This window comes from Myodes glareolus, chromosome 7 (assembly GCF_982192425.1).
Source record: "Myodes glareolus chromosome 7, mMyoGla1.1, whole genome shotgun sequence".
Taxonomy (NCBI): Eukaryota; Metazoa; Chordata; class Mammalia; order Rodentia; family Cricetidae; genus Myodes; species Myodes glareolus.
In genome coordinates, this window is record NC_142032.1 from 15,925,810 (window position 1) to 15,953,155 (window position 27,346).

General features: G+C 42.0%; 1 protein-coding gene across 2 annotated transcripts in view; it reads left to right on the top strand.

Moving 5' to 3' along the window:
* The first annotated feature begins 430 nt into the window (after positions 1 to 430).
* The window catches only part of Armh3 (armadillo like helical domain containing 3), a 200,793-nt gene continuing 173,877 nt past the window's right edge, over positions 431 to 27,346 (top strand). Inside the window, exons 1-5 of one of the 2 annotated variants that reach the window (XM_048439101.3) lie at positions 431 to 585; positions 15,971 to 16,083; positions 22,114 to 22,170; positions 22,276 to 22,422; positions 26,273 to 26,380. In XM_048439101.3, coding sequence (XP_048295058.1) covers positions 15,982 to 16,083; positions 22,114 to 22,170; positions 22,276 to 22,422; positions 26,273 to 26,380 — 414 coding nt within the window. In that variant the 5' untranslated portion in view covers positions 431 to 585; positions 15,971 to 15,981. The remainder of the gene's footprint in view (positions 586 to 15,970; positions 16,084 to 22,113; positions 22,171 to 22,275; positions 22,423 to 26,272; positions 26,381 to 27,346) is intronic. The other variant, XM_085694012.2, reaches the window with a different exon arrangement.

Consider the following 27,346-nt stretch of genomic DNA (forward strand, 5'->3'; position numbering starts at 1 on the left):
ATGCTGTGGTGGTGGCGCAGGGCTTTAATTTCACTCAGAAAAGGCAAAAGCAGGCGGATCTCCGCTCTAAGTTTGAGTGCAGCCTGGTTTAAGTGGTTAGTTCCAGACCAGCCAATGCTACATAGTGAGTCTGTTTTAAAAAAAAAAAAAAAAAAAAAAACTGAAGCAAACATTTCACAACATATATACTTCCGAGTTTTGCCAGTGTTTTTAGAGAATGCATTTATTTCTAGAAAGAACTTCTGAGTTCAGTCTTCCCTATTTAAAACAAAACCAAAAAAACCTGCCATAGCGGATTTAAATCCGTGGCCTTAAACTAAGGCTAATTCGCTCGCGATGCCTTTTGGGAGTTGTAGTCTTTGCGATGCTTGCTGGGAATCGTGGTCTGAGCATACTTCAGGAAGAGGGCGTGGACGAACCTGAGGAAAGGAGGGTTTTAGGACCCGGCGGGGCACGGCGGACTAGGGTTAAGGATCGGGGAGGTCGGGAGCGCGCCCGCGATTCCGGAGCAGTGGCGGCCTTGCCGGAGTCGGGAGCGAGCAGGCCTGCGAGCCCTGGGGTGCTGGAGGAGGAGCGGGGGGCTCGGTAAGCGGCACGGGCCCAGCCGGATCCTGGAACCTAGCCAACCCCGCGGGTCCGCCCTAGTAGGCCTGGACCCAGAGGCGGCCCTGGGGGCGGGGCCTGACCTGCCGCGGGGCCGTGGGGGGTGACGGGGCAGAGGGAGGGCTGTAGCTGCCGGGGCTGCTCGCGGCGGGCGTGTAGGGCCTGGGGTCGCGGTGTGGAGTTCGCTCCCACTGCTTTCGAATGCCCGCTACCGGCCTGGTCCGGCCCCTCGGAAGTCGCGCCGAGGTCTCCGGGTCCGGGAGGAGCTGACCTTTGACCCCAGCGCGGGGCTGACCCTAAGTGGGTCAGCTCCTAGGAGAGAGCGATCTCCTCCTAGGGAGGTGGGTCCCTGCGAAGTGTTCAGATGCCCTGGAAGGGCCGGGTCCTGCGCTCTTCGGTCTCCGCCCTACAGTCTTCAGCACCCACTTCACGCAGAGTTCATAAATCCACTTTGCTTTCATGGGATGAGTGGGTGCAAACCGGGACACCCACCTCTTTCCTGGCGGGTGTGGGGGAGAAAGAGAGCAGTCACTGGGGAAGTTGAGTGCTATCCCTGGCGAATGGGACAGTGGATGGATATTTGAGCCGTGTCCTAATAAATGTTCCTGGACTATCGGAATCTCCCCAGCTCTTTTTTCCAGAAAGAGTTTTAAACTTAAGAACAAGCATGGTGTTTAAACGTGGTTTGTGTTAAAGCTACTATAGGTAGCCCTGTATCCCTGGCCGGTTCGGAACTAGCTGTGTAGACCAGGCTACACAGAGATCCTTCTGACTCTCCCTTCCAAATGCTGTGATTTCAGCCTACCCCACCGTGCTCAGCTTCTCTCTTGCGTGTGATTTAGCACAGTTACTTGGAGTTGTCTTTGGTAGGTTTTAGATTGGATATGTATGCCTAGTCATTTCCATGTGAAGGCTTTCAAGACAGCAAATCAAACAAGGGATTTGATAACTCCTATTAGGAGTGTAGAGGGAGTTCTCATTCTTTTTTTTAATGAATAAGCAAACCTTTAATGTGTTTTTATTATGACAGTCATGTGCCTTGTCATGTTTAATATTGCTCTTAGCTCTTTGGAGGTTGAAACAGGAGGATTGCTGAGAATTTGAGGCCAGTCTGACATACACGTTGAGTTCAAGGCAAACTCGAGTAGCTTAGTCCCCCAAATTACCAAACATAAAAACAAACCTCACCTCAGACAACTCAAAACCTAGAATTTGGGATGGAGACCTGGCTAGAGGTTAAGAACATTTACTGCTCTTTCAGAAGACCCCAATTCAGTTTCTTTCTTTCTTTTTTTTTAATATTTATTTATTTATTATGTAAGAGGGCACCAGACCTCATTACAGATGGTTGTGAGCCACCATGTAGTTGCTGGGAATTGAACTCAGGACCTTTGGAAGAGCAGGCAATGCTCCCAACCTCTGAGCCATCTCTCCAGCCCCTCCCAGTTCAGTTTCTAGGCAGCTCATAGCCACTTGTAAGTCCAGGTCCCCAGGATCTGTCATCTTTGGCTTTTGAGGGCACTTGCCCTCTTCAACACCATGCCCTTACACAGATACAAACACACATATTAAAGAATAATAACATAAGCGTGAGGAAAATAGCCAGACTAACCCAGAATTTGGGGTTTCACACAGCACAACTTAGGGATTCATAAAGTTTGGAAAGTATTGACCACATATTTGGAGAAAGTTCTCTAGGAGTATGTGTTAGAAAACTGTGTAAAGATGTTTGTACAAAGGGAAGATTCATTGCCTCAGGTCTCGGTCAGGAGATCTTCGTAGGGCTGATCATCTGAACTGTGTGCTGAAGGTTAAGCAGGAGCTTGCACAATAAAGCTTTTGAGTCACAGAGGCATGGTGTGGTGTGAAGGGAAAAACCCAACATGGTGTTTATGTGGGGGTCAAAAATTCACCCCAAACAGGGTGTGTGCTGGGGAGTTGTCTGGAGGGGAGATTGAAAAGAGGGCAGGGAAGCCGCTGATGCTTAAAAAAATTAACTTATTCTTTTATGTGCATATATGCCTATATATGCCATATATCTATCTATATGTATGTATGTGTGGGTACCTCTTGTGCCTGGTGCCTGCACAGGCCAGAAGAGGACATCAGATCCCCTGTAACTGGAGCTGCGCATGGCTGTGAGCTGTCCTGTAGGTGCTGGGCCTTGAGCCCTGGTCATCTGGAAGAGCACCCAGTAGTCTTAACAGCTGAGCCATCTCTCCCACCCTGTAACATTTTTAGCGAGTGGCAGAGTGCAGATTAAGAGACAGATGAGGAAAGACGAGATAGGGTTGTTAGAGTAGGACCTATTTTATGTGATGATTGTAAGGAATAAGCGCAGAGTATTTAACACATGGATAGTAGTGCCTAGTGCTAGTCAGCCTTCGCAGTGATGCGGGTTAGGGCATTTCACCTCCCTCAGATCGGAAGCCGGCTCTGAAGATAGGGAATTGACTGAAGAATCCCATTGTTTGGGAATCTGAAGCGGAGCAGTGATAGGGTGAAGACAGTATCCTGTCCTGGGCCCATGAAGGCTTCAGCGAGATGGCGGCAAGAGTGCAAGCCTGTTCTACTTTCATTTTGAAGAAAGGCTTGGAGTAACTCGCAGTAGAGATCTGGCTGGTTAGGTCAGTTGGTTACAGTGTGGTGCAAATGGCAGGAATGATGGAGAAACCAGAAGGGCTTCTCTACTTGTTTCCCAGCCTTTTGGCTAGAAGTTGGGGAACCTGTTGTCTATGCTAGTAAGAGAGCCTGTGCCAAGGAATCATGTGAAAGTCAGTCAAGTCCTCAGGCTTTCAGATGGAAGGGTAGCTCGAAAAGGAGGAGTCGAGTGCACAGGTAGAAAAGCCTACAGTTTAATGATGTAGGCCAGCGAATGCGGTAGGGCTTACAGAAGGGTGTAGGAAGCAGGTAACTAGATATTTCTCTTCAGTCTTAGGGCTAGAACCCAGGGCCTCTCTGGAATGGGATGTAGCCAGGCAAAGTCTACACCCCTGGCTTTCCCTACACATGCACACACACACACTTTAAACTTTAAAAGATAAAAAACTTTTTTTTAATCTGTGACCAGGAAGCTTTAGGAGAGCCAGGTTTGAAGTCTCTTCTTAGCTTGTTATAAATGTGTTGTCTCTCTTAGGTAATGGGTGAATGACTCATGGCAAAATTGTCCACAATGAGATCCTCTGACTCGAAGTGATTGTTAAAAATGGCCATGAAAAATTGACTTTGCTAAACTATTGTTTTGTTTGTATTTTGAGACAGGGTCTTGACATATAGCTCAGGCAGGGCTTGACCTGGCAGTGACCTTCCTGTTTCAGCCTCTTGAATGTTGTAGTTATAGACACATGATATAACAGCTGGTGTTTTGTGTACATATGCCCGTGTGTGTATGTGCTCTTGATACTCTTTGATAAAGTTCTCTCACTGAATGTGAAATTTAGTGATGAGCTACACTGGCTGGCTGTTCACTCCCCAATGTTGAGAGTACAGATGCTCAAACTCACCAGGTAGCTGAGGATGACCTTGAACTCTTGATTCTTGCCCCCACTCATTAATGCTGGGATTAGAAGCATGTGCCACAAAGGCCAGTTTAGATGATGGTTCTCAAGCTTTAGAATTACTTGGAGTAGGGTTTGTTAACTTTGCCATTGTTGGCATATTGGAGTGGGTACTTCCTTGTTAGAGAAGGTTTCTTGTACATTGTAGAATGCTTAGCAATACCCCTGGCCTCTACCAGGTGGATTCCATTCGTATTTCTCCTGGTTGGAACAACCTAAAATGTTTCTAGACTTTGACAAATGTCCTATGGGGACATTAGAAACCACTGACCTGGAGTGATTATTAAAAATGTAGCCCCCCCCCCCCAAGCTGGGTATGGTGTCCTATGCCTTTAATTCCATAATTTGGGAAGCAGAGGCAGGTGAACCTCGGTGAGTTCTAGGCCAGCCTGGTCTATGTAGTGAATTTCAGGATAGCCAGGCCTACATAGAGAGACCCTGTTTCAACAAAGAAACAAGAAAATGTAGACTGTAGTCGGACTTTCTTTGGACTGCCTGCTCCTAAGTAATGACACAGAGACTTATTAATTTTGAAAGCTTGGCCTTTGGCTTAGTCTTGTTCTCAAGTAGTTCTTATAACTTAAATTTATCTGTTTCTATTAATCTATGTTCTGCCATTTGATTTTTTACCTCCTCCATTCTGTATGTTTGACTTCATGTCTTGCTAGCTTTTCCTGCACACCAAATTCACCCCCCTGAGTTCCTCTCTCTGCCTGGAGGTCCCAGCTAACCTCTCTTCCTAGCTATTGGTGGTCCAGCTTTTTGTTAAACCAGTTACAGAGACACATCTTCATATAGTGTACAAATACCTGTAATATTTTCCTGGTTTTGATAAATAAAAAGGAAAGGGTTTATCTCTAACCCAGTTAAACTATATACAATATGAACAATTATCAAGTTAGGATTACGTTCATAATGTCCATTTGTATTGGGCAAATTTGGAGAAATTACTCTTATATATCCTATCTTGATGAGTCCAAAGTTTTATACCTAAACCACTTTCTATCATAATTTGTATTACTATCCTAAAAAATATCTGTTTAGGCCGGGTGGTGGTGGCACACACCTTTAATCCTAGCACTCGGGGCAGAGGCAGATTTCTGTGAGTCAAGGCTAGCCTGGTCTACAAGAGATAGTTCCAGTACAGGCTCTAAAGCTACAGAGAAACCTTGTCTCAAAACACCAAAAACAAAACAAAACAAAAAAAAACCTTTTTAGACCTTAAAACATTTTCTTAGTTAAACAACTTAAACTTTTATGTCTTTCAACCTTATAAACTTTATATCTACCTCTTTTATAAGTTTCTTTTCTGAATTTAGTAAGAAAGAAAACAGTTTAACTATCTAGTCTTCAACCCCATCAGAGACCCGAGAAGGATAAAACATTACCTGAGTAAACAGGAAGTGTAGAGTAAACAGCTTCCAAAACTATAGAAATCACAGAAAGCTGGCTGCCTGGACAGTCCCCCAAGGCTCATCTGCAACACTGGAACATCAGTTTTCGGCCTATAGGCCTAGAATATCTGACAGACTTCTGTAAAGCAGGAATTTTGGAGGACTGTACTGCCTTGTTTTGGCAAAGTTTGGCAGTAGCCTTCTTTTGTGTCCTGCTTGTCCAATTTGGACAGCATACTGTCAACAGTTGAGACAGGGGCAGTTTCTTGCCCACTGGCTAACTTTGCTGCAAACAAAAACAAACTCCATATGGAGCCTCTTTGATGCCCGTCATCTTCTCAGAAGTAAGAACAGAAGTATCTCACTGCCATGAAAAGCCTATGTAATCTTAAATGCCATGTTCTGTAGGTTTCTGAAGTGTTTGAAGACCCCCTATTTATCTAAAATAATTATGTTTTATCTTGAAAACATACCTAACATGATTACAAATTTGATGGTTATAGATGACTAACTACTAGCCAGTATTTTTAATTATCCTTAATAGTTTATATTAATAGCTTTTAAGGACTAGAACTTTACATTACACTTTTAAGTGAGCTGTATAGGTACATTATCTTACAGTATGTTGTAACAAAAACAACCTGCAATTTGTATCAGTATATAAAGATTCCTTAAGATTAGCAAAATAAAAAAGACTAGAAACATATATACAGAATGTTATAACCAAAATAACCTTAAATTTGTATCATATACAAAAATCCATACCAATATAAATATTTGAGATTAATAGTTGCTTTTTAGTTTAAAAGTATATTCAATAATCTACCCTTTTATCCTATCATTCCTATATCCTCCTTTTTTCTTTTCAGAAAGAGATCCTTGAGTCCAACCTCCCTTACTTAGTTTCCTCCATTACTGTGACCAGTAACAATTTGCAATCAACCCATCTAAATAGTGATAAACATCCATAACCCATCAAATGACCAGAACCCACCTACTTCACCTCTTGGGAGTGTGGGCATCATTGTCTTAAAATTACTTCCTGCTATCTGGAGAAAGTGAAATCTTTAGGGAACCCTGAGAAAATTAAGGTAATGGCCAAGTGCTGGGAGAACTAGCTGTATCATTTATTTTCCAGTCTATGTGTAGTGGGAAGGTGCAGGTGTAACTGAAGTGCTTGCTGGAGTAGTGTGTAAGGCTGAATCATCTTATCTAACAGCTTTGAAGTTGTTCTGGATGCAAGGTTTTTTTTTTTTAATGTATACAATATTCTGTCTGTGTGTATGCTGCAGGCCAGAAGAGGGCACCAGATCTCATTACAGATGGTTGTGAGCCACCATGTGGTTGCCGGGAATTGAACTCAGGACCTTTGGAAGAGCAGGCAATGCTCTTAACCACTGAGCCATCTCTCCAGCCCCTGGATGCAGGTTTTTGAGGAAATTGCAAGAGGCTTTCTTGATTGATGATCAATACCGAAAAGCTCAGTGCACTATGGGCTGTGCTACCCCCAGGCAGGTGGTCCTAGGTCATATAAAAAAGCAGTCTGAGCAAACCATGGGGAGCAAGCTAGTGAGCAACAATGTGCTGAGTCTTGGCTGTCCTGAAACAGCTCTGTAGACCAGGTTAACCTCGAACTCACAGAGACCAACCTGCCTCTGCCTCCCTGAATGTTGGGATTAAAGATGTGCACCATCACTGCCCGGCTGCAGCAGTTCTTAAGCCTCCCTACTGTAGTTTTAGAGCCTGTCCTGGAACTAGCTCTTGTAGACCAGGCTGACCTTGAACTCATAGAGATCTACCTTTTTCGCCTCCCAAGTGCTGGGATTAAAAGTGTGTGCTACCACTGCTCCACTTTCAGTACTCTTTTTAAAGAATATCAAAGATTAAAAAAAATAGCTGGGTGGTGGTGGTGCACACCTTTAATCTCAGTATTTAGGAGGCAGAGGCAGGCGAATCTCTGAGTTTAAGGCCAGTCTGGTCTATAAAGTGAGTTAGTTCCAGCATAGCCAGTGCTGTTATACAGAGGAAACCCTGTCTTAACCCCCCTCCCCCATAGAAAACCTCAAAGATTTATTATGTATGTGTAATATGTGTGTCTCTGAGAATGTGTGTACACTTGCTGAGGCCAGAAGTGTGGAAGCCAGAAGATAGCATCAGTTGTGAAACTGGAGTCGTAGGCTGTTGTGAGCCTCCTGTCTGCATAATGGGAACCAAACGGTGCCAGAGCAGCAAGCTTTCCTAATGACCGAGCAGTTTCTCCAGTCCCCAAAACATTTAAAAGATTGTTCCATTTAATTAACTAATTCTAATTTATTTAGTGGAAATCAGACAACAGCTTGCAGGAATTGGTTCTCTTCCACCATGTGGATCCTAGGGATCAAACTCAGGTTGTCAGGGTTAGTGGCAAGCACCTTTTCCTATTGAGCCACCTTGCCAGCCCTTGAATTCTTTTATAGATTTGAAAAGCAGGGACAGGGAATATGACTCTGTGGTAGAGCACTTGTCTCTAATGTGCAAGGTCCTGGGTTCATAGCTCCATAGAACAAAACAACCCAAACAAGCAAAGCTTAGAAGCACAATAGCCTCAGCCGGGTGGTGGTGGCACACGCCTTTAATCTCAGCACTTGGGAGGCAGAGGCAGGCAGATCTCTGTGAGTTTGAGGCCAGCCTGGTCTACAAGAGCTAGTTCCAGGACAGGCTCCAAAGTCACAGAGAAACCCTGTCTCGAAAAACCAAAAAAGAAAAAGAAAAAAAAAAAAAAGAGGAAACACAATAACCTTTACACTAAACTCTTTCAGAAAGGGCACACCTGACCTAGGGCTGTAGTGCTTCTGTCTGCGCACGTCAGTGTGTTCAGATCCTGGGTCTTTGCAGCTGACTTCCCCTCCATCTCTAACTCTTCCCTAGAGGTTCAGTTCAGGAGACTGGTTTCTTTCTGTTACTTACGCCTAGTATCCCTTTCTCGTTTAGACCTGCTTTAATCTCCTAATGTAGTTCTCTAGGCTAACTTTTCTTCAAGGCACTTAGAGTTGTCTCAGCTTACTTGCTTTTTTTTTTCTCCTCTTGTAGGATGAAAATTCTATCTGCAGGCATTTTTTTTTAATTTATTTTTTAGGTTTTTTGAGATAGGGTTTCTCTATGTCTCCCTTGCTGTTCTTCGAACTTGTTCTATAGATCAGGCTGGCCTCAGACTCAGAAATCTGCCTGTCTCCTCTTTCCTAAAGGATGCTCGCTGTGCATCTGTTGAATGAATAAATGGCTGCTTACTCCACATGTACTTTACTTCCTAAGCCATGGGTGCAGGAATTTACTTTGACTGCTTTCTCTTCTTTCCTTTTTTTTTATTTTTTTTAATTTTTTTTATTTTTACTTCACTGAGTTTCCAAAGGCCCCATACAGTCCAGGCAGGGTGAGCACTCTGCATTAAACCACAGTTCTAGTCTCTTAAAGGTGTGTGCCACTGCCCAGTTTACTTGGTCTCCACTTTAACAGATTTGCTTTAACTCTTTGGTTATATGATCAAAATGCTTTAAGATACTTTACTTCGGGACTGGAGAGATGGCTCAGAGGTTAAGAGCACAGACTGTTCTTCCGGAGGTCTGAGTTCAATTCCCAGTAACCGCATGGTGGCTCACAACCATCTGTAATGAGATCTGGTGCCCTCTTCTGGCCTGCAGGCATCCATGGAGGCTGAACACTGTGTACATAATAAAAAAAAAATAAATCTTTAAAAAAAAAAAAGATACTTTACTTCACATCTGGTTATAGGAGTCGCCTCCCCCCCCCCGATTTATTTATTTTTCTGGGGGTAGGGGATAGGGCTGGGGTTGATCGTGGTGTTTCATGGAGTCTGGGTTGGCTTCAAGGTCACTAAAAATGTGGTGCCTTCTCCTGAGTCACATCTCTCGCCCTAAGAGTGCTGGGATTAAAGGCATGGACCCCACCGTGCCTGGTTTGTTTCTTTTTATGTGTATGTCTGTGTACCATGTGTGTGCCTGGTGCCTGCGGAGTCCAGAAGAGGGCATAGAATCCTCTGAGGTGGGAGTTACAGACAGTTGTGAGCTACCACATGGGTTCTTGGAATTGAACCTGTGTCCTCTGGAAGAGCAGCCAGTTTTGTTAACTGCTGAGCCATCTTTCCCGCTCCAAAATATGGCATTGTAAGTTTTTTGTTTGTTTTTTTGTATAACATTTTAAAGATTATTTGTTTGTTTGTTTTTGAGACAAGGTTTCTCTGTAGCTTTTGGAGCCTGTCCTGAACTAGGTCTTGTAGATCAGGCTGGCCTCAAACTCACAAGAGATCTATCTGCTACTGCTTCCCAAGTACACCACCACTCGGCAAATTTATTTTTTTTAAATTTCATTTTACATTTCAGCCACTGTTCTTCCTCTCATCCCTCCTTCTGCCCCACAGTATTGCAAGTTTGATTTTAATTTCTGAGATCCAAAGGATAACCTGTGAGAATTTTACACTTCTTATAAGTCTCCCACCACCAAACCCTAATGTGCTGAGTTCCATGGGCAGGAGGAGCAGGTTCTGTGTTCTCAGTTTCCAGTCACTTACCGAGCAGTTTGGGTGGCAAACTCCAGCTGCCTATGATGATGACAGAGACATTTGAGTTGAGACCCTTGGCTGTATTCTTCTTGCCTAAAGTGGGAAGAAGAACGATTAAAATAATTTAATTTCTTTGGAAATTTGGTAGATTGGATTAGAATTATTTTTCCCTCCTCTTTTATTCCCTTTCGCTTATTAGAAAGTATTGATCCTGAAGTAGAGAGAGTTTATTAGATTTGGAGTGGGCATTGATTAGCTGTAACCCAGTTATTGATCCTCATAGGGGATGTTGGTAAACATGTGCTTTTTACATTTTAGGAACTTGTGGTTCTTGATGTTCCTGCTAATCAACTTGTTGAAGCTGAGCACATATGAGATCTATATCCACTTTGAGTAGAATTGCATTGTTTGTGATTTATTTAAATAGGATTCTCTTGGTTTCCAATTTATTTTCCCTAGATAAGGACATCCTCCTCTTGACAGCCTGTTTAAGCCACACAGGACTGTTTTGAGCAGGAGCTGTATTTCATGCTTTAAGACAAAGCCATCATCAACACAGTGGAAATTGTTTGAGCCTTGTTTTTTAAATTTTTTTCTCAGTTTTCTTGAGATTATAATAAACTTGAAAGCTTAGTGAAATAATAGAAAGAGGTCTTAACTAAACTTTTAGGTCAGACATCGGACTTTTTATTGCTGTTGGTACTACCAAACACAGAACCTTTGTGTGCCAGGCTGGAGTTTAACCTACTTTGTGACTGAGAATGATCATAAAGTCTTGATTTTTCTGACTTTATGATTTTGCTGTCTCGCTAGTGTTGGAATTCCGTATGTATGTCACCATGCCTGGGGTTCTGTGGTTTTGTTTTGTTTGTTGAGACAAGAGTCTCACTCTGTAGTCCAAGCTGGGTTTGAATTTTTATTTTCAAGGTTTATTTGTATTTTATGTAAATGGATACCTTTTCTGAAAGTATGTCTATACACCAAGTGTATGCTTGGTGCTGGCAGAGGGCAGAGGAGCCATAAGATCCCCTGAAACCAGAGTCACAGATGATTGTGAGCTGCCATGTGGGTATTGGGAATTGCCCAGGTCCTCTGAAAGAGAAGCCAGTGCTCTTAACTGTTGAAACACTCTCCCGCCCTGGCTTTGAACTTTTTAACAGTCCTTCTGTCTCAGCCTCTGAGATGTAGGGCTACAGGTGCAAGCCTGGTCTAAGATGAAATATTTTTTATTTCGTTTATTTATTTGTGTGGGTGCATGTGATGCATGGCATATGTGTGGAGGTCAGAGGACACCTTGGGAGTTGGTTCTCTTCTTCTACCATTTGGGTTCCTGAGATGAAAGTAAGGTTGTTAGACTTGATAGCAAGTGCCTTTACCCATTGAGCCTTATCACCTACCCACCTGGCCAGGGTTTTGAGACAGAATCTCCTTGTGTAGTTTAGGCTAGCCTGAAACAATCTGTATATAACCCTGGCTGAACTGGATCACAAGTGTGCATCACTATGTCTGATCACACCTATGACTTTTTTTTCTTTTTTTCTCAGACATGTAAATATTTTTCTTTTTTTATTGATATTTATTGAGCTCCATATTTTTCTCTGCTCCCCTCCCTGCCTCTCCCCTCTCCCCTTCAGTCCTCTCCCCTTTCAGTCCTCCCCCAAGGTCCCCATGCTCCCAGTTTACTCATGAGATCTTGCCTTTTTCTACTTTCTATTTCCCATGTAGAATAGATATATGTAAGTCTCTCTTAGTGTCTGCATTGTTGTCTAAGTTCTCTGGGATTGTGGTTTGTAGGCTGGCTTTCTTTGCTTTATGTTTAAAAACCACCTTTGAGTGAGTACATGTGACAATTGTCTTGGTAGGTAGTTTTCTGAAGATGTAGTAATTCTGTTCTGTTCTGGGGAAAAGCGGGGAGATGAACACTTCCCCCCATTTTGTACAGCCCTGGTGAAGTTCTAGGAACAGCCTAGAATCTCAGATTTGAGGGGTAGGTCTTCCTCAAAGAGGTGGACAGACCCTGATGCAGGGGGCTGGGAAGTCTAGAGTAAGGTTCTGAGAGTCCCCGTGGGGAAAAGGAAGAAGATTGAGGGCAAGCTGCTGGAATCCGGGGCCAAAGCTGGGACACTGACCTGGGCATCACCAAGAGTGGCTGCTGGTGTGGTTCACTGTTCTCAGCTCCTTAAGAGTTACAGGGGACCTAGAGGTTGGGGACACATCAGCAACTGCTCCGCCCACTAACACTGCACTGACCCTGGCAAGTTCCCTAGGTCTAAGTTCCCTTATAAATGCTGAAGAAAGCAAAGATACAGTGTTGGCTTTGCTGCTTTGAAAGAGTAGAGGAGAAGGCAGGCAGTCAGGAGGAACAGTCAGAACTAGACAGCCAGAAGGCAGGAAAACAGGAAGTTAGGTGGCAGCAGACATTCAATCCCAGGATTTCAGAGGGAAATAGGAAGATTCCCTGGAGTTTGGATCAGCCTGAAGGACACAGTGAATTCCAAGCCTCTCTAGCTGCAGAGATTATAAACTCCATTTTCTCAGTCTGCAGCTTCTCTCCTATAGAGGTTGCACTTTATTTATTTGGTTTTTCCTTTTTTTCACTTTGGTTTTTCTTTTCTTTTCTTTTTTTTGATCTTCTGCTTCTTTTTTTATTGATATTTATTGAGCTCTACATTGTTCTCTGCTCCCCTTCCTGCCTCTCCCCTCCGCCCTTCAGCCCTATCCCCAAGGTCCCCATGCTCCCAATTTACTCAGGAGATCTTGTCTTTTTCTACTTTCTATTTCCCATGTAGAATAGATATATGTAAGTCTCTCTTAGTGTCTGCATTGTTCTTTAAATTCTCTGGGATTGTGGTTTGTAGGCTGGCTTTCTTTGCTTTATGTTTAAAAACCACCTATGAGTGAGTACATGTGACAATTGTCTTTCTGTGTCTGGGTTACCTCACTCAAAATAATGTTTTCTAGCTCCATCCATTTTCCTACAAAATTCAAACTGTCGTTATTTTTTTCTGCTGTGTAGTACTCCATTGTGTAAATGTGCCACATTTTTCTTATCCATTCTTTGATCGAGGGTCATTTAGGTTGTTTCCAGGTTCTGACTATGACAAACAAAGCTGCTGTGAACATAGTTGGGCACATGTCCTTGTGGCACGATTGAGCATCCTTTGGATATATACTCAAAAGTGGTATTACTGTATCTTGAGGAAGGTTGTTTCCTAATTTTTTGAGAAATCGCCACACTGACATTCAAAGGGGTTGTACCAGCTTGCATTCCCACGAGCAATGCAGAAGTGTTCCCTTTTCCCCACAACCTCTCCAGCATAAGTTGTCATCAGTGTTTTTGATCTTTGCCATTCTTACAGGTGTAAGATGGAATCTCAGAGTTGTTTTGATTTGCATTTTTCTGATGACTAAGGATGTTGAACATTTCTTCAAGTGTTTTTCAGCCATTTTAGATTCTTTTGTTGAAAGTTCTCTATTTAGATCTGTACTTCATTTTTTTTTATTGAATTATGTGATCTTTTGGTGGATTTCTTGAGTTCTTTGTATATTTTGGAGATCAGACCTCTGTCTGATGTGGGGTTAGTGAAGATCTTTTCCCATTCTGTAGGCTGTCGTTTTGTCTTGTTGACCGTGTCCTTTGCTTTACAGAAGCTTTTATTAATTGTTTCTCTCAGTGTCTGTGCTGCTGGGGTTATATTTAGGAAGTGGTTCCCTGTGCCAATGCGTTCAAGTGTACTTCCCACTTTCTCTTCTATAAGGTTCAGTGTGGCTGGCTTTATGTTGAGGTCTTTGATCCATTTGGACTTAAGTTTTTGTGCATGGTGATAGATATGGGTCTATTTTCATTCTTCTACATGTTGATGTCCACTTATGCCAGCACCACTTGTTAAATATGCTTCTTTTTCCATTTGATATTTTTTTCTTTTTTGTCACACACCTATGACTTTTGAGAAGTTTTCCTTTCTATTTCAGAATTGGTAAGCAACCTCCGTTGAGCATTTCCCATGAATCAACTCTTTCTTTCTTTCTTTCTTTCTTTCTTTCTTTTCTTTCTTTCTTTTTTTTTTTTTTTTTGCTTTTTCAAGACAGGGTTTCTCTGTAGCTTTTGGAGTCTGTCCTGGAACTAGCTCTTATAGACCAGGCTAGTCTCGAACTCACAGAGATCTGCCGCCTCTGCCTCCTGAGTGCTGGGATTAAAGGCATGTGCCACTGCCACCCGGCTTGAACCAACTGTTTCTAAGAGAATAAGTATATGATGGCAGTATTTATGCTAATGGTTGTTTATACCTGCTTGGACAAGTTATCTGTCTTTGGTACATGCTTAGAGGTGGGAATCTCCCTTTTTTGGTTGTATGTATTAAGACAAGATGATCTCTAATATGAAATCTTTTGTACTTCTGGATGCATCTTTTATTTAAGTAAAATTTTGGTTTTATTTGAGAGGTAGTGTATATTTTCAAAATTCATTTTACAGAATTAGTTCAGTTGCTTTGGATTTCACTAGAAGAAAAACCAGACTTTTCTCTAGTGTTCTGCTGCTTGTCTTTGTATGGGCTTAGGTTTCACGCAGAGAGCTCAGGGTTTAAGAGCAAGGGGACTTGGTTAATACTAAAAATAATGAGGAAGGTGAGGGAATGTGTGTAAGTCTGCACTGGAGACCTGTGGGATTTCAAGTCACAATTGAAAAATATTGAGTTCCTTAAAGTTAGATGTGACAATTTGGACATGATACTAGAATCGGGCAATAGGTGGAGTGTGATCTACAATAGTGTTATAAATACATACAATTACGTTTGATAAGTAGTATATTACCATTTGAAAGTCAGTTTTATTTTTGGCTTCTTAACTGCTGTTTTCTGCTTAAACAGTGTTTGCAGAGGAATTCCTGAAGACAGTTAAGTGCAGTGTGATTTATGAGGCGGTGATGGCCGAGTGCTTTGCAGTGATGAGGACCCGCTTTCGTGGGGAAATCGATGGAGCACATCAGCCTGTAGCACACTTCCTACCCTAATGGTCCTCAGCTCGATCAATATTTGAAATTTAGCTTCCCCATCCTTTTGTAGGCACTGTGCACTTCGCACTCTTCCTTCTGTCACCCTCAGAGATGGGGCGGACTTTTACAGATGGAGCTAGTTACCCTTTCCTGCTCGGGTTAGGTCAGCTTGAGGCTTTAGCCACTGGCATAGTTTAAGGATTTAAAATGTATTGTGCTGTAGGCCAAGTAATATTTTAAGTCTTCACATTACCTGGTCTTGGGAAGGACATTGAACTAATAACATAGTTATTTACCATTTATTCCGCATAAAACAGTCCCCATTGAGAGATGACTCAGTGGGTTCTGTGTTCTGGCCCTGACCTTGCCTGCCTGCTCTCCCTCCTGCTCCTGCTCTCCCTCCCTCCTGCTCTCCCTCCTTTTTCTTCCGTTTTTTTTTTTTTTTTTTAAACAATAGGATTTCACAGAGCTCAGGCTTTCCTTGAACTCTGTGTGACTAAGAATGACCTTGAACCTTTAATCCTCTTGCATCCCCCCCACCCCCCCAGCTCCCAGATTGCAGGCAGGTACCACCAATGTTCTAAATTACATTTTTAAATGAGTTTTTTTTTTTTAGAGGCATTTCAGATTCATAGCAAAATTGAGAAGGTGGCAGTAGTCCATCCATTTTGTGATTCTGCACACCCGCAGCCTGTCCCATTTTGTGTTTGTTATAGTAATGAATCTCTATTGACTCAGACCCCTGTTTGCGTTAGTTGTATTCTTGCCGCTGGGTATTGTGTGGGTTTGAGCAAACGCATCTCGACATAACTCTTGTATTATGGCGTCATACTCAGTGTCCTAAATGGTGTCTCACCCTGCCCCACAGGTTCTCTAGCCATGGCACAAGTAGAGAAACGAGGAGGCTTGCTCCGGAAATCTTCAGCCTCAAAAAAACCATTAAAGGAAAAAGTGGTGCTGATGTATGATGAGATTTTTATGGTAAGCCCTGTTATACTGCACAGCTAGATTGACTCTTTGTTTCTTTAGAAAATTTTAAAGTTGTGTTTACCTATTTATTTCTCTGTGTACACATGTTTGTTTGAGTAAGAGCGCAAGCGAACACAAGCCATGGTGAGTGTATGAGTCAGATGATAGCCTGCAGCGGGTCCCTTTACTGTCTGGGGTCTCAGAATTGAACTCAGCTCATCAGGTACGAACTACACCTAACCTTGACTCTTCAGTTTTTTAGTCCAAATAATCTTTTTCAAAAAAATTTATTTATTTTATGTGCATTGGTGTTTTCTTTGCATATATGTCTGTGTGAGGGTATCAGATCTTGGAGTTATAGACAGGTGTGAGCTGCCATGTTTTTACTGGGAATGAACCCTGGTCCTTTGGAAGAGCAGTCAGTGCTCTAAACCACTAAGCCATCTCTCCAGCCCCAGTCCAAATAATCTTTATCAGAAATAATCTTATTGGGGCTATAGAGATGGCTCATTGTGAACCAACTTTGCTGTTCACTCATGAGGACCAGAGTTTGGATCCCCAGCACCCATTTAAAAATCTGAATGGGGGGGGACTGGAGAGATGGCTCAATGGTTAAGAGCATTGCCTGCTCTTCCAAAGGTCCCGAGTTCAGTTCCCAGCAACCACATGGTGGCTCACAACCATCTGTAATGAAATCTGGTGCCCTCTTCTGGTCTTCAGACATACACACAGACAGAATTATGTCTACATAATAAATAAATATATATAAAAATCTGGATGGGTACAGCAGCCCACCTGTAGTCATTGGATTACAGGTGCTTAGAGACAGAGACAAGAGCTCTTCTGCGCAAGATGGCCAGCTGGACTAGCCAAATTAGTGATCTCTGGGCTTAGCTAAAGACCCTGCCTCCGTAAGTAATGATTGAAAAAGACACGTCACCTCTGTTTTTGACTTCCATAGGTTCAGTCACAGATACACACCAGAGTCCTTGTATTTACCTGTACATGCAGATATGCTTACTTATATGCACACCTTATACATAGAGATGTTTGTTCCTGCCAAAACAACCAACAAATAATGCTCCCAATCATTTCTATTTGCCTCCTCTACCAGGTATGTAAGTCTATCCCTCAAGAACCTGAGCCAAGGACTGGAGAGAGGTCCCAGTGGTTAATAACACTGTTGTTCTTCCAGAGGACCCAGGTTTGATTCCTAGGACCTATATGATACCTCACAATCATCTGTAGCTCCAGTCCTGTGCAATTTGACACCTCTGGCCTCCATGGGCACCAGAACACACTTATACATGCAGATAAAGGATCTATACACATTAAAATAAATAAAATTGAAAGAAACACTACGACAAAATCATTAGCAGTTTGAGGCCAACATGGGCTATATTGTAAATTACAGTTCATTGTAGGCTACAGAGTGGGACTATTTTTTGTGTTAAATATTTATTTATTTATTATGTATACAATATTCTGTCTGTGTGTATGTCTGAAGGCCAGAAGAGGGCACCAGACCTCATTACAGATGGCTGTGAGCCACCATGTGATTGCCGGGAATTGAACTCAGGACCTTTGGAAGAGCAGGCAATGCTCTTAACCACTGAGCCATCTCTCCAGCCCCCCCCCCCCCGTCATCTCTCCAGCCCCCCAGAGTGAGACTTTGCTCAAAAAACAAAGAGTAACAACAACAAAGATGGTTAAGTAGAGGCTCACCTGAGTTTGTTCCTAGCACCATATAAAAGTAGTCATGGTAGTGCATTTGGGAGCTGGGGTAGGTAGAAGGATCAGAAGTTCAGGAGTATCCTCTGCTGTGTAGTGAGGTCAAGTCCAGCAGGAGAGCTCAAACACTAGTAGTGAGCTCTTATAATAGAGATTTATGATGATGCATTGATTATTATAGGTTATTATTATTATTTTTTTCTTTCTTTTCTTTCTTTTTTCCGAGACAAGGTTTCTTTGTAGCTTTGGTACCTGTCCTGGAACTAGCTCTTGTAAACCAGGCTGGCCTCGAACTCATAGAGATCTGCTTTCCTCTGCCTCCTGAGTGCTGGGATTAAAGGCATGTGCCACCACTGCCTGGCTGGCCTCAAACATTTTATGTAGCTGAGGATGGCCTTGAACTCCTGATCTTTCTGCTTTCAACTTCCACGTGCTGAGAACTTATGGGTTGTTGCCAGGATCTAGGTAAAACAATTGAAGTGAGGAAGAAGACTGGGACTTTCTTTTTACCTATCTCTCTCCTTCCCTCCCTTCCTCCCTCCTTTCCTCCCTTCCTCCCTATCTAATGCTTGTTCCACTAGCTCTTTTTTTAAAATAATTTATTTTTATTTCATATGCATTTGTGTTTTGCTTACACATATGTCTGTGTGTGAACGTTAGAGCTTGGAGTTACAGACAGATTTTAGCAGCCATGTAGGTACTGGGAATTGAACCCAGGTCCTCTGAAAGAAGAGTCAATGTTCTTAACGCTAAGCCATCTCTCCAGCCCTCCCACTAGCTTTTATAACTTAATTTAACCTGTTTCTCTTCATCTGTGTTTTACCTCAGGGCTTTTTACCTTTCTCTAATTTTGTATGCCCTACTTTCACTGCTTCCTCTGTCTCTGGCTGGTGGCTGCCTGGCTGAATGGCCCAGGTATTTCCCTCTCCTACTCCCTTGTTCTCTTCTCTCTTCTTCTTGAGCCTAGATTCCTCCTCCTACTTATTCTCTCTGCCTGCCAGTCCTGCCTATCCCTCTACACACTACCTATTGGCCATTCAGCTTTTTATTAGACCAGTCAGGTGCTTTAGGCAACCCATCTTTACATTGTTGTTGACAGAGGTTTCTGTCCCTCACAGTCCCACAGCCATTCAGTCCCAAAGAAACATTAATCATAAACTGGTTGGCCTAGTAGCTCAGGCTTCTTATTAACTAATTCTTACATCATTTTTTTTTTCAAGACAGGGTTTCTCTGTAGTTTTGGTGCCTGTCCTGGAACTAGCTCTTGTAGACCAGGCTGACCTCAAACTCACAGAAATCCATCTGCCTCTACCATGGTGTATGCCACCATTGCCCAGCTTTTTTTTTTTTTAAAGTAATATTCATCTAATTTTTAATTTAATTTAATTTAATTTTATTTTATTTTATTTTATTTATTTGGGGGGATTTGAGACAGGGCTTCTCTATAGCTTTGGAGCCTGTCCTGGAACTAGCTGTTATAGACCAGGCTGGCCTCGAACTCACAGAGATCCACCCGCCTCTCCCTCATGAGTGCTGGGATTAAACGTGTGTGCCACCACCACCCACCCTAATTCTTACATATTAAATTAGCTCATAATACTTGTTTGTATTAGCCATGTGGCTTGGTACTTTTATCAGTGAGGCATTCTCATCTTTCTTCCTCTGCGTCTGGGTCATGACTGCAGACTGACTCTTTTCTCTTCCCAGAATTCTCCTGTTTTGGTCACTCCACTTATACTTCTTGCCTGGCTACTGGCCAATCAGCATTTTATTAAGCTAATACAAGTGACAAATCTTTACAGGGTACAAGACCATTGTCCCACAGCACATCATTAATCAAATAAAGCATAAACAAATGTAACATATCTTTACCTAAAGTAATATTTCACAAGAATATATTTTATTTATTTATTTATTTTTATTATATTTATTTATTTATTATGTATACAATATTCTGTCGGTGTGTATGTCTGCAGGCCAGAAGAGGGCACCAGACCTCATTACAGATGGTTGTGAGCCACCATGTGGTTGCTGGGAATTGAACTCAGGACCTTTGGAAGAGCAGACAATGCTCTTAACCGCTGAGCCATCTCTCCAGCCCCCAAGAATATATTTTATATTTTTAAAAATTTACTTTATGTATATGAGAGTTTTGCTTACATGTATGTGTATGTTTAGCTTTTGTGCTTGGTGCTCATAAATGTCAGAAGAGGGAATCGGATCCCTTGTAACTGGCGTTGTGGTTGGTTGTGAGATGCCGTATAGATGCTGGGAACAAACCTGTGTCCTCTGCAAGAGTAGCAGTTGCTGCTAACCTCTGAACACCTTTCCAGCTCCCAAATAGCTTTAAGAATCTGTCTGTCTGTCTATCTAATTTATTCATATTTTTCATGGAGTATGCAGGTCAGAGGATAACTTTGTGAAGTTGGCTCTGTCTTTTTATATTTATGTGAGTCCTGGGACAGAACACAGGTCACCATGTTTTTGAGATATTCACATTTACTGGTTGAATTATCTTACTGGCCAACATTTTTCTTTTTTAAAAAGGTGTGTGTGTGTGTGTGTTCACAAAGATCAGAAGAGGGAATCAGATACCTTGGAGCTGGAATTACATGTGGTTGTGTGTAAATGAATGTTCTTTTTTGATTTTTTTGAGACAGGGTTTCTCTGTAGCATTGGATCCTGTCCTGGAACTTGCTCTGTAGACCAGGCTGTCCTCGAACTCACAGAGATCCACCTGCCTCTGCCTCTTGGGTGCTGAGAGTGCGCCACCACCGCCCAGCTTGTAAATGGATGATTTTTTTTTTTGTCCCAACTGCCTGCTCTCAAATACCCAGAGGCTGCTTCCCAAACTGACACAGAGGCTTAATGTTATTTATAAATGCTTAGCAAATATCTCAGACTTATTACTAGGTAGCTCATGAATTTTAAATTAACCCATATTACTTATTTACATTCTGCCACATGGCAGTTTCTTTATTAGCATGGCACATTTATCTCCTGCTCCCTCTGTGTCTGGCTGGAGACTCCTGATTCTATCCTTCTCTTTCCCATCATCCTTAGTTTGGTTGCCCCACCAATTCTTCCTACCTGGCTACCAGCCAGTCAGCGTTTTTTAAACCAATTCGAGTGACAAATCTTTACAGTGTACAAAAGGATTGTTCCACAGCAGTTGTGAGCCACTTGATGTTGGTGCTTGGATAAAACCCTGGTCATCTGGAAGAGCAGCAAATGCTTTTAGTTGCTGAGCCTTTCTTTAGTCTCATGACTCTTTTTTTTTTTTTTTAAAAAAAAAGATTTATTTATTTATTGTATATGCATTGTTCTGCCAGCATGTGTGCCTGCACACCAGAAAAGGGCAGCAGATTTTATTATTAATGATTGTGAGCCACCCTGTGATTGTTGGGAATTGAACTCTGGTCTCCCATGACTCATTTTTTATGATATTATTTCCATTTATTTATTTATTTATTGCTAATTTAAAGAGTAGTTTTTATGATAGATGTCTTATGAAATTCTTTTTGCTCCTTGAATTCTACAATTTCAATTTCAGATAAGTTTTTTAGAAGATGCGTTGTTGCATTTTATCTCAGGTTTCTGGTTGATAGAATAAGTAATTAGACAACTCATTCTCTAGTTCTATGGGGTGAGTACAGAGTTATTATGATTTGGATTGGAGATTGATTTTAGCTTTTTGAAAAATATTACTTACAAAGAGAATATACTGATTTTCTAGTATATCTTTGGCACTTTTCCAGATGTATCACTAAACACATCAGTTCTAATTCTGACAAAAAAATCTTTGTTGGTGCTGATAATATCCTCATTAAAGGAAGTCTTTAAAGCAAGGTGGTAGCACACGCCTTTAATCACAGTACTCAGGCTGTACGGACAGGTGGCTCTCCGTGAGTTGGAGAGCAGCCTGGTCTGCAGAGCTAGTTCCAAGACAGGTTCCAAAACTACAGAGAAACCCTGTCTTGAAAACTCCCTAGGGGGGGAAAAAAAAAGGAAACAGTTTCAAAGTTAAATATGACAGGTAGGCCTGGAGAGGTGGCTCAGAGGTTAGGAGCACTGTCTGCTCTTCTAAAGGTCTTGAGTTCAATTCCCAGCAACCATATGGTGGCACAGAACCATCTGTAATGAGATCTGGTGCCCTCTTCTGGCCTGCAGGCATACATGCAGACAGAATACTGTATATATAATAAATAAATCTTTAAAAAATATTTTAAAATATTGATAGGTAAAGTTGACAATATTTTTGATGCTTTTTGAGTTGGCAATGAAGTTGAACATGCTTGTTTTTGATTTCAGACAGAGGACCCCAGTAAGTGTAGTCCTCGGTTTTGGGAGGAGCTCTTCCTCATGAAGGTAAGATTGGGTGGCATGGTGGCATTCTTGGGTAAGTAACATTGTCTTACATATTCTCTGTGCTGCACTAAAAGTCTGCTCAGGCCATTACTGTTCTTTTGGCAGGTGAATTTAGAGTATCTAGAAGGCAAGCTGGAGTCTCTGGATGGTGAAGAGCTAATGAAGATCAAGGACAATGTTAACTGTTTATTTCAACACTGTATCCAGGCTCTAGGAGAGGAGCATCCAATCCGAGTTGTCAATGCATTGCAGGTAGAGGCTGGGAGACTGGGAAGTTCTGTTTAACGGGAGAGTGGAACTGAAGCTCATCTCTTAGATGCTGAGGAACCTAGAATTGCCTTTAGCTTTCAGGGATGGTTTGTTTTGTTTTTTGTTCCTTTATATTTTTAATTTTTTAAATAAAACATCTGTCATGCTTAGCTATTTTTCTGTTTTACTTAATTTTAAAAAAACATTTATTATGGGCTAGAGAGATGGCTTAGTGGTTAAGAGCACTGGCTGCTCTCCCAGAGGACCAGGGTTCAATTCCCAGCATTCACATAGCATCTCACAACTGTCTGTAACTCCCGTTCCAGGGGATCTGATGCCCTCACATAGATACACATGCAGGCAAAACACCAATGCACATAAAATAAAAATAAATCATATATATATATGATATATATATCATATATATATATGATATATATATCATAAATATATGATTTATTTTATATATATAAAAACAAACTCTGGCTGCTCTTTCAGAGGACCCGGATTAAATTCCCAGCACTCATATGTCTGTTCACAGTCCTAGGGGATCCAGTCAATACCTTCTTCTGGCCTTTGTGGACAGGTGGCATGCATGTGGTGCATAGACATACATGCACGTAAAACATCCATACACATAAAATGAGAAGCATTAATCTAATTAATCTTTATCAATAAAAAATTGGGAGTTAGATATCGGGGCAAGAACCTGAAAGGTCAGAGAAACAGGAAGCAGCCACTAGTCGCTCCTACCTATTCTGTTTCTCCATCCTTAAAGAGCTGAGAGCCTCTCTCCACCCTGCTTTAGTACTTCCTGTCTCCTCTCTGTCTATAGTCTTCCAAACCTCTGTGGTTAATTTTGGTTATCCCCCCTCTAACTCCAAACAAAATTTTTAATCAGAACCGAATCAAAATATCACACAACAAAAATGAATTAAAAATAATTAAAACATTTATTACTATTACTTTAAATCATGGGTCTTTGTGTTGTGTGGGTATAGGTATCTGTGGAAACCAAAAGAGGGTATGGAATCCTCTGGTACTAGAATCACCAATGGTTGTGAGTCACCCAGCATGGGTACTGGGAATCAAACTTGGGTCCTCTGGAAGAACAGCAGGTACTCTTAATCACTAAGCTATCTTTGCAGTCTAATTTAAATGTTTTTCTGTTTTCTTTTAGTTTGATTTTTTGAGACAGAGTTTCTCTGTAGCTTAGGAGCCTGTCCTGAAACTCACTCTGTAGACCAGCCCGGCCTCAAACTCACAGAGATTCTCCTGCCTCTGCCTCCCAAGTGCTAGGATTAAAGGCATGTGCACCACTGACTGACTTAGTTTGGTTTTATGTGTGTATGTTTGAGGTATGTATGTATGTGCTTGTGTGTGTGGAGGCCAGAGATGGAAACTGGGTGTCTTTCCCAATTACTTTGTACCTTGTTGTTATTATTATTCTTTGTTTTTTTAAATATTTATTTATTCATTATGTATACAATATTCTGTCTGCATTATGCTTGCAGGCCAGAAAAGGGCACCAGACCTCATTACAGATGGTTGTGAGCCACCATGTGGTTGCTGGGAATTGAACTCAGGACTTTGGAAGAGCAGGCAATGCTCTTAACCACTTAGCCATCTCTCCAGCCCCTTTTTTTTTGAAACAGGGTTTCTTGTGTAATCTTGACTGTTCTAGAACTCTTTCTGTAGACCAAACTGGCCTCAAACTCACAAAGATTCACCTGACTCTGCCTCTGGAATTCTGGGATTAAAGGCATGCACCACCACCACCACCCAGCTGTTATTTTTATTTATTTATTTATTTTTAATTTTAAAGAAGTACTTACTGGGGGACTCTAGAGATGGCTTAACAGTTAATAACACTTTTTTGCAGAGAACCTAGGTTTATTTCTTGGCATTCACTTGGCAGTTGACAGCTGTCTGTCACTCCAGTTACAAAGGAGCCAGTGCCCTTTTCTGGTTTCCTTACATGGTCGTTTCATAGTTATACATGCAGGCAAAACAGCCATACACATAAACTGAAACAAATAAATCTCTAAAGGTTTTATTATGGGGCTAGGTATGGTGGTGTACACTTTCAATCCCAGCACTTTTGAGATAGAGGCAGGTGGATTTCTGTGAGTTGGAGGTCTGCATGATCTTTATAGCGAGTTCCAGGTCTGTCAGAGCTATATGGTGAGATCCTGTCTCAAAACAAACAAAAGTAAAATAAAACAAACAAAAAAATGTATTTCCTGTGTACAGTGCTTGTGGGAGGGGGAGCATACATGACACAGTGCTCATAGAGACTAAAGAATAGATGTGAGAAGTTGCTTGTTTGCTTCCACCTCGATGTGACTCCATGTTGTTGGTGTTTTACTCTTGGCTTTTTGGGGAGCCCACCACCCAACTTTCAAATAAATCACACTGGGAGGTTTATTCTTAGTTAGGAATGCCTGGCCTTAGCTTGGCTTATTTGTTGCCAGCTTTTCTTAACTTTAAATTTTCCCATGTACGTTTTGCCTCTGGGCTTTTTCCTTTTTTACTTCTGTGTATCTTACTTTCATTCTTACTCTGACTGGCCAGGTGACTAGCCACTAGCATCCTCCTTTTCTTGTTCTCTCGTTGTTCCTCCTCTTCCTCGTTCTCCTATTTGTCCTCTCTACCTGCCAGTCCCTCCTATCTTTGCTCCTGTCTCACTATTGGCCATTCAGCTCTTCATTAGGACCATCAGGTGTTTTAGACAGTTTAGTGATATTTCATTTGTATTAAATAAAGCTTGCCTTAAATTCAGAGAGTAAAACAGCTGCACTGAACCGCCTTCCAGACCAGGCAGTGGTGACACATACCTTTAATCCCAGTAGCCACACTAGTTTGCCATAGAAATCAGGTGGTAGTGGTGCCTGCCTTTAATCCCGGAACTAGAGAGGAATATAAGATGGGAGGAAACAGCTCTCCCACACAGTCTCATTCTGAGATTCCTGGAGGCAAGATCGCCATTTTGGACCGAGGTAGAGGTAGGAGCCAGTGACTGGCTGTTTTGCTTTTCTGACCTTCAGGTTGAACCCCAGTTTCTGTCTCTGAATTTTTATTAATCGTGCTACAAGACAGGCAGAGAATCACAGCTTCACAGAGTTAAACAAATGCAGCATTAATAAAAGTCACACACTTTAAAACAATATTCCCCAGCAGTTCCAGGGATCAAACTTGGGTCCACATGCTTGCAGGGCATGCAAACTTTTTACTTTTCTTTTTCTCCAGAGGAGGAAGTGGCATGTCTTCCTTTCCTTTATTACTGTCTTTCTTATTCCCTGGAGACAGGGTCACTGAACCTGGAGCTCACCATGTCTGGCCAGGCTGTAGGCCAGCGAGCACAGCAGTGTGTGTGTGTGTGTGTGTGTGTGTGTGCGCGCGCACACGTGCATGCTCATGTCTCAGGATCCTGTGGAGTCAGAGAACACCTTGAAGGGGTCGGTTCCTTTGTCAGACCTGGCAGCAAGTACTTGACAGGATTTCTCTGTAGTTTTTTGGATTTTTTTAACAATTTATTTTTTTATGTTCATTGTGTGAGGGTCAGATGTCCTAGAACTGGAGTTATAGGCAGTTGTGAGCTGCCATATGGGTGCTGGGAATTGAACTCGGGACCTCTGGAAGAGCTCTTAACCGCTGAGCCATATCTCCAGCCCAGTTTCTGGATTTTTCATGTTAGCATTGAAGCTGTTTTCAAACTCAGGGCAGCAGAAATTGAAGGTCAGCCAGCCTCGTCAAGACTTAGTTCTGAAGTTGCAGGAGAAAGTTGCAGATTTAGTGTACTCATAGTGTAGAGACTTTCTCTCTAGAAGAATTATTTTTTCCATCTCTGCAGACCTTGTGTGCATTAATTCGAGGAGTTCACCAGAAGAATAAATCTACATCTGGATTTGACATTATCAACATGCTGATGGGCTTTGACAAAGCGGAACTGTGCATGAAGGTGAGGCAGAAATGTGTATGTGGCTCTGAATAGTTCTTTTTTTTTTTTTAAAGATTTTTTTTATGATTTACTTTTATTTTATGTGCATTGATGTTTTGCCTTCATGTGTATCTATATGAGGGTGTCGAATCCCCTGGAACTGGAGTTACAGTTGTGAGTTGCCATGTGGTTTCTGGGACTTGAAACCAGGACCTCTGGAAGAGCCATCTCTCCAGCCCCTGAATAGCTTATCTGTTCTTGACTGTCGTTGGTGATGCTTCCTGTAGACAGACATACTAGAAGATTTGGAGTCAGATTTTTCTTTTTTGGGTTTTTGTTTTGCTTTGGTTTTGGTTTTGATTTTGGCTTTTTGAGACTGGATTTCTCTGTGTAACAGTTAGCCCTGGGTATCCTGGAACTGGCTTTATAGATCAGGCTGGCCTAGAACTCACAGAGATTCATCTGTCTTTGCCTCCTGAGTGCTGCTGGGTTTAAAAACATGAACTACTACCACCCCGCTTTTTATGACATTTATGAACTTAGATAAAATATGAAAAGCTACAAGATCAGCTATTCTGTGGTTCTAGGAACGAAGCCATGCTGTTTTGCATGGAAGGCAAGTCCTCTGCTGCCCACAATCCTTGTGTGCTTTTGGCTCTTTGACAGACTCTTATGTAGCTGAGGCTGACTTCAGACTTAAATCACAGAGGATAGGACTTTTAAAAAAATATTTGTCATAGTTTTTTAGGTTTATTTATTTTATGTGTGTAGATGTTTTCCCTGCATATATGTCTGTGTACTTCTTGTGTGCGTGATGACTGAGAGGTATGAAGAGGGTATCTGATCCTTTGGAACTGGAGTTTCAAATGGTTGCCAGCCTGATGTGGGTGCTGGAAACTGATCGTGGCTCATCTATAAGAGCAATAAATGTTTCTGAGCACTGAGCTATCTTTCCAGCCTGTTTGTCTATCTCTCTCAAGTTAAAAA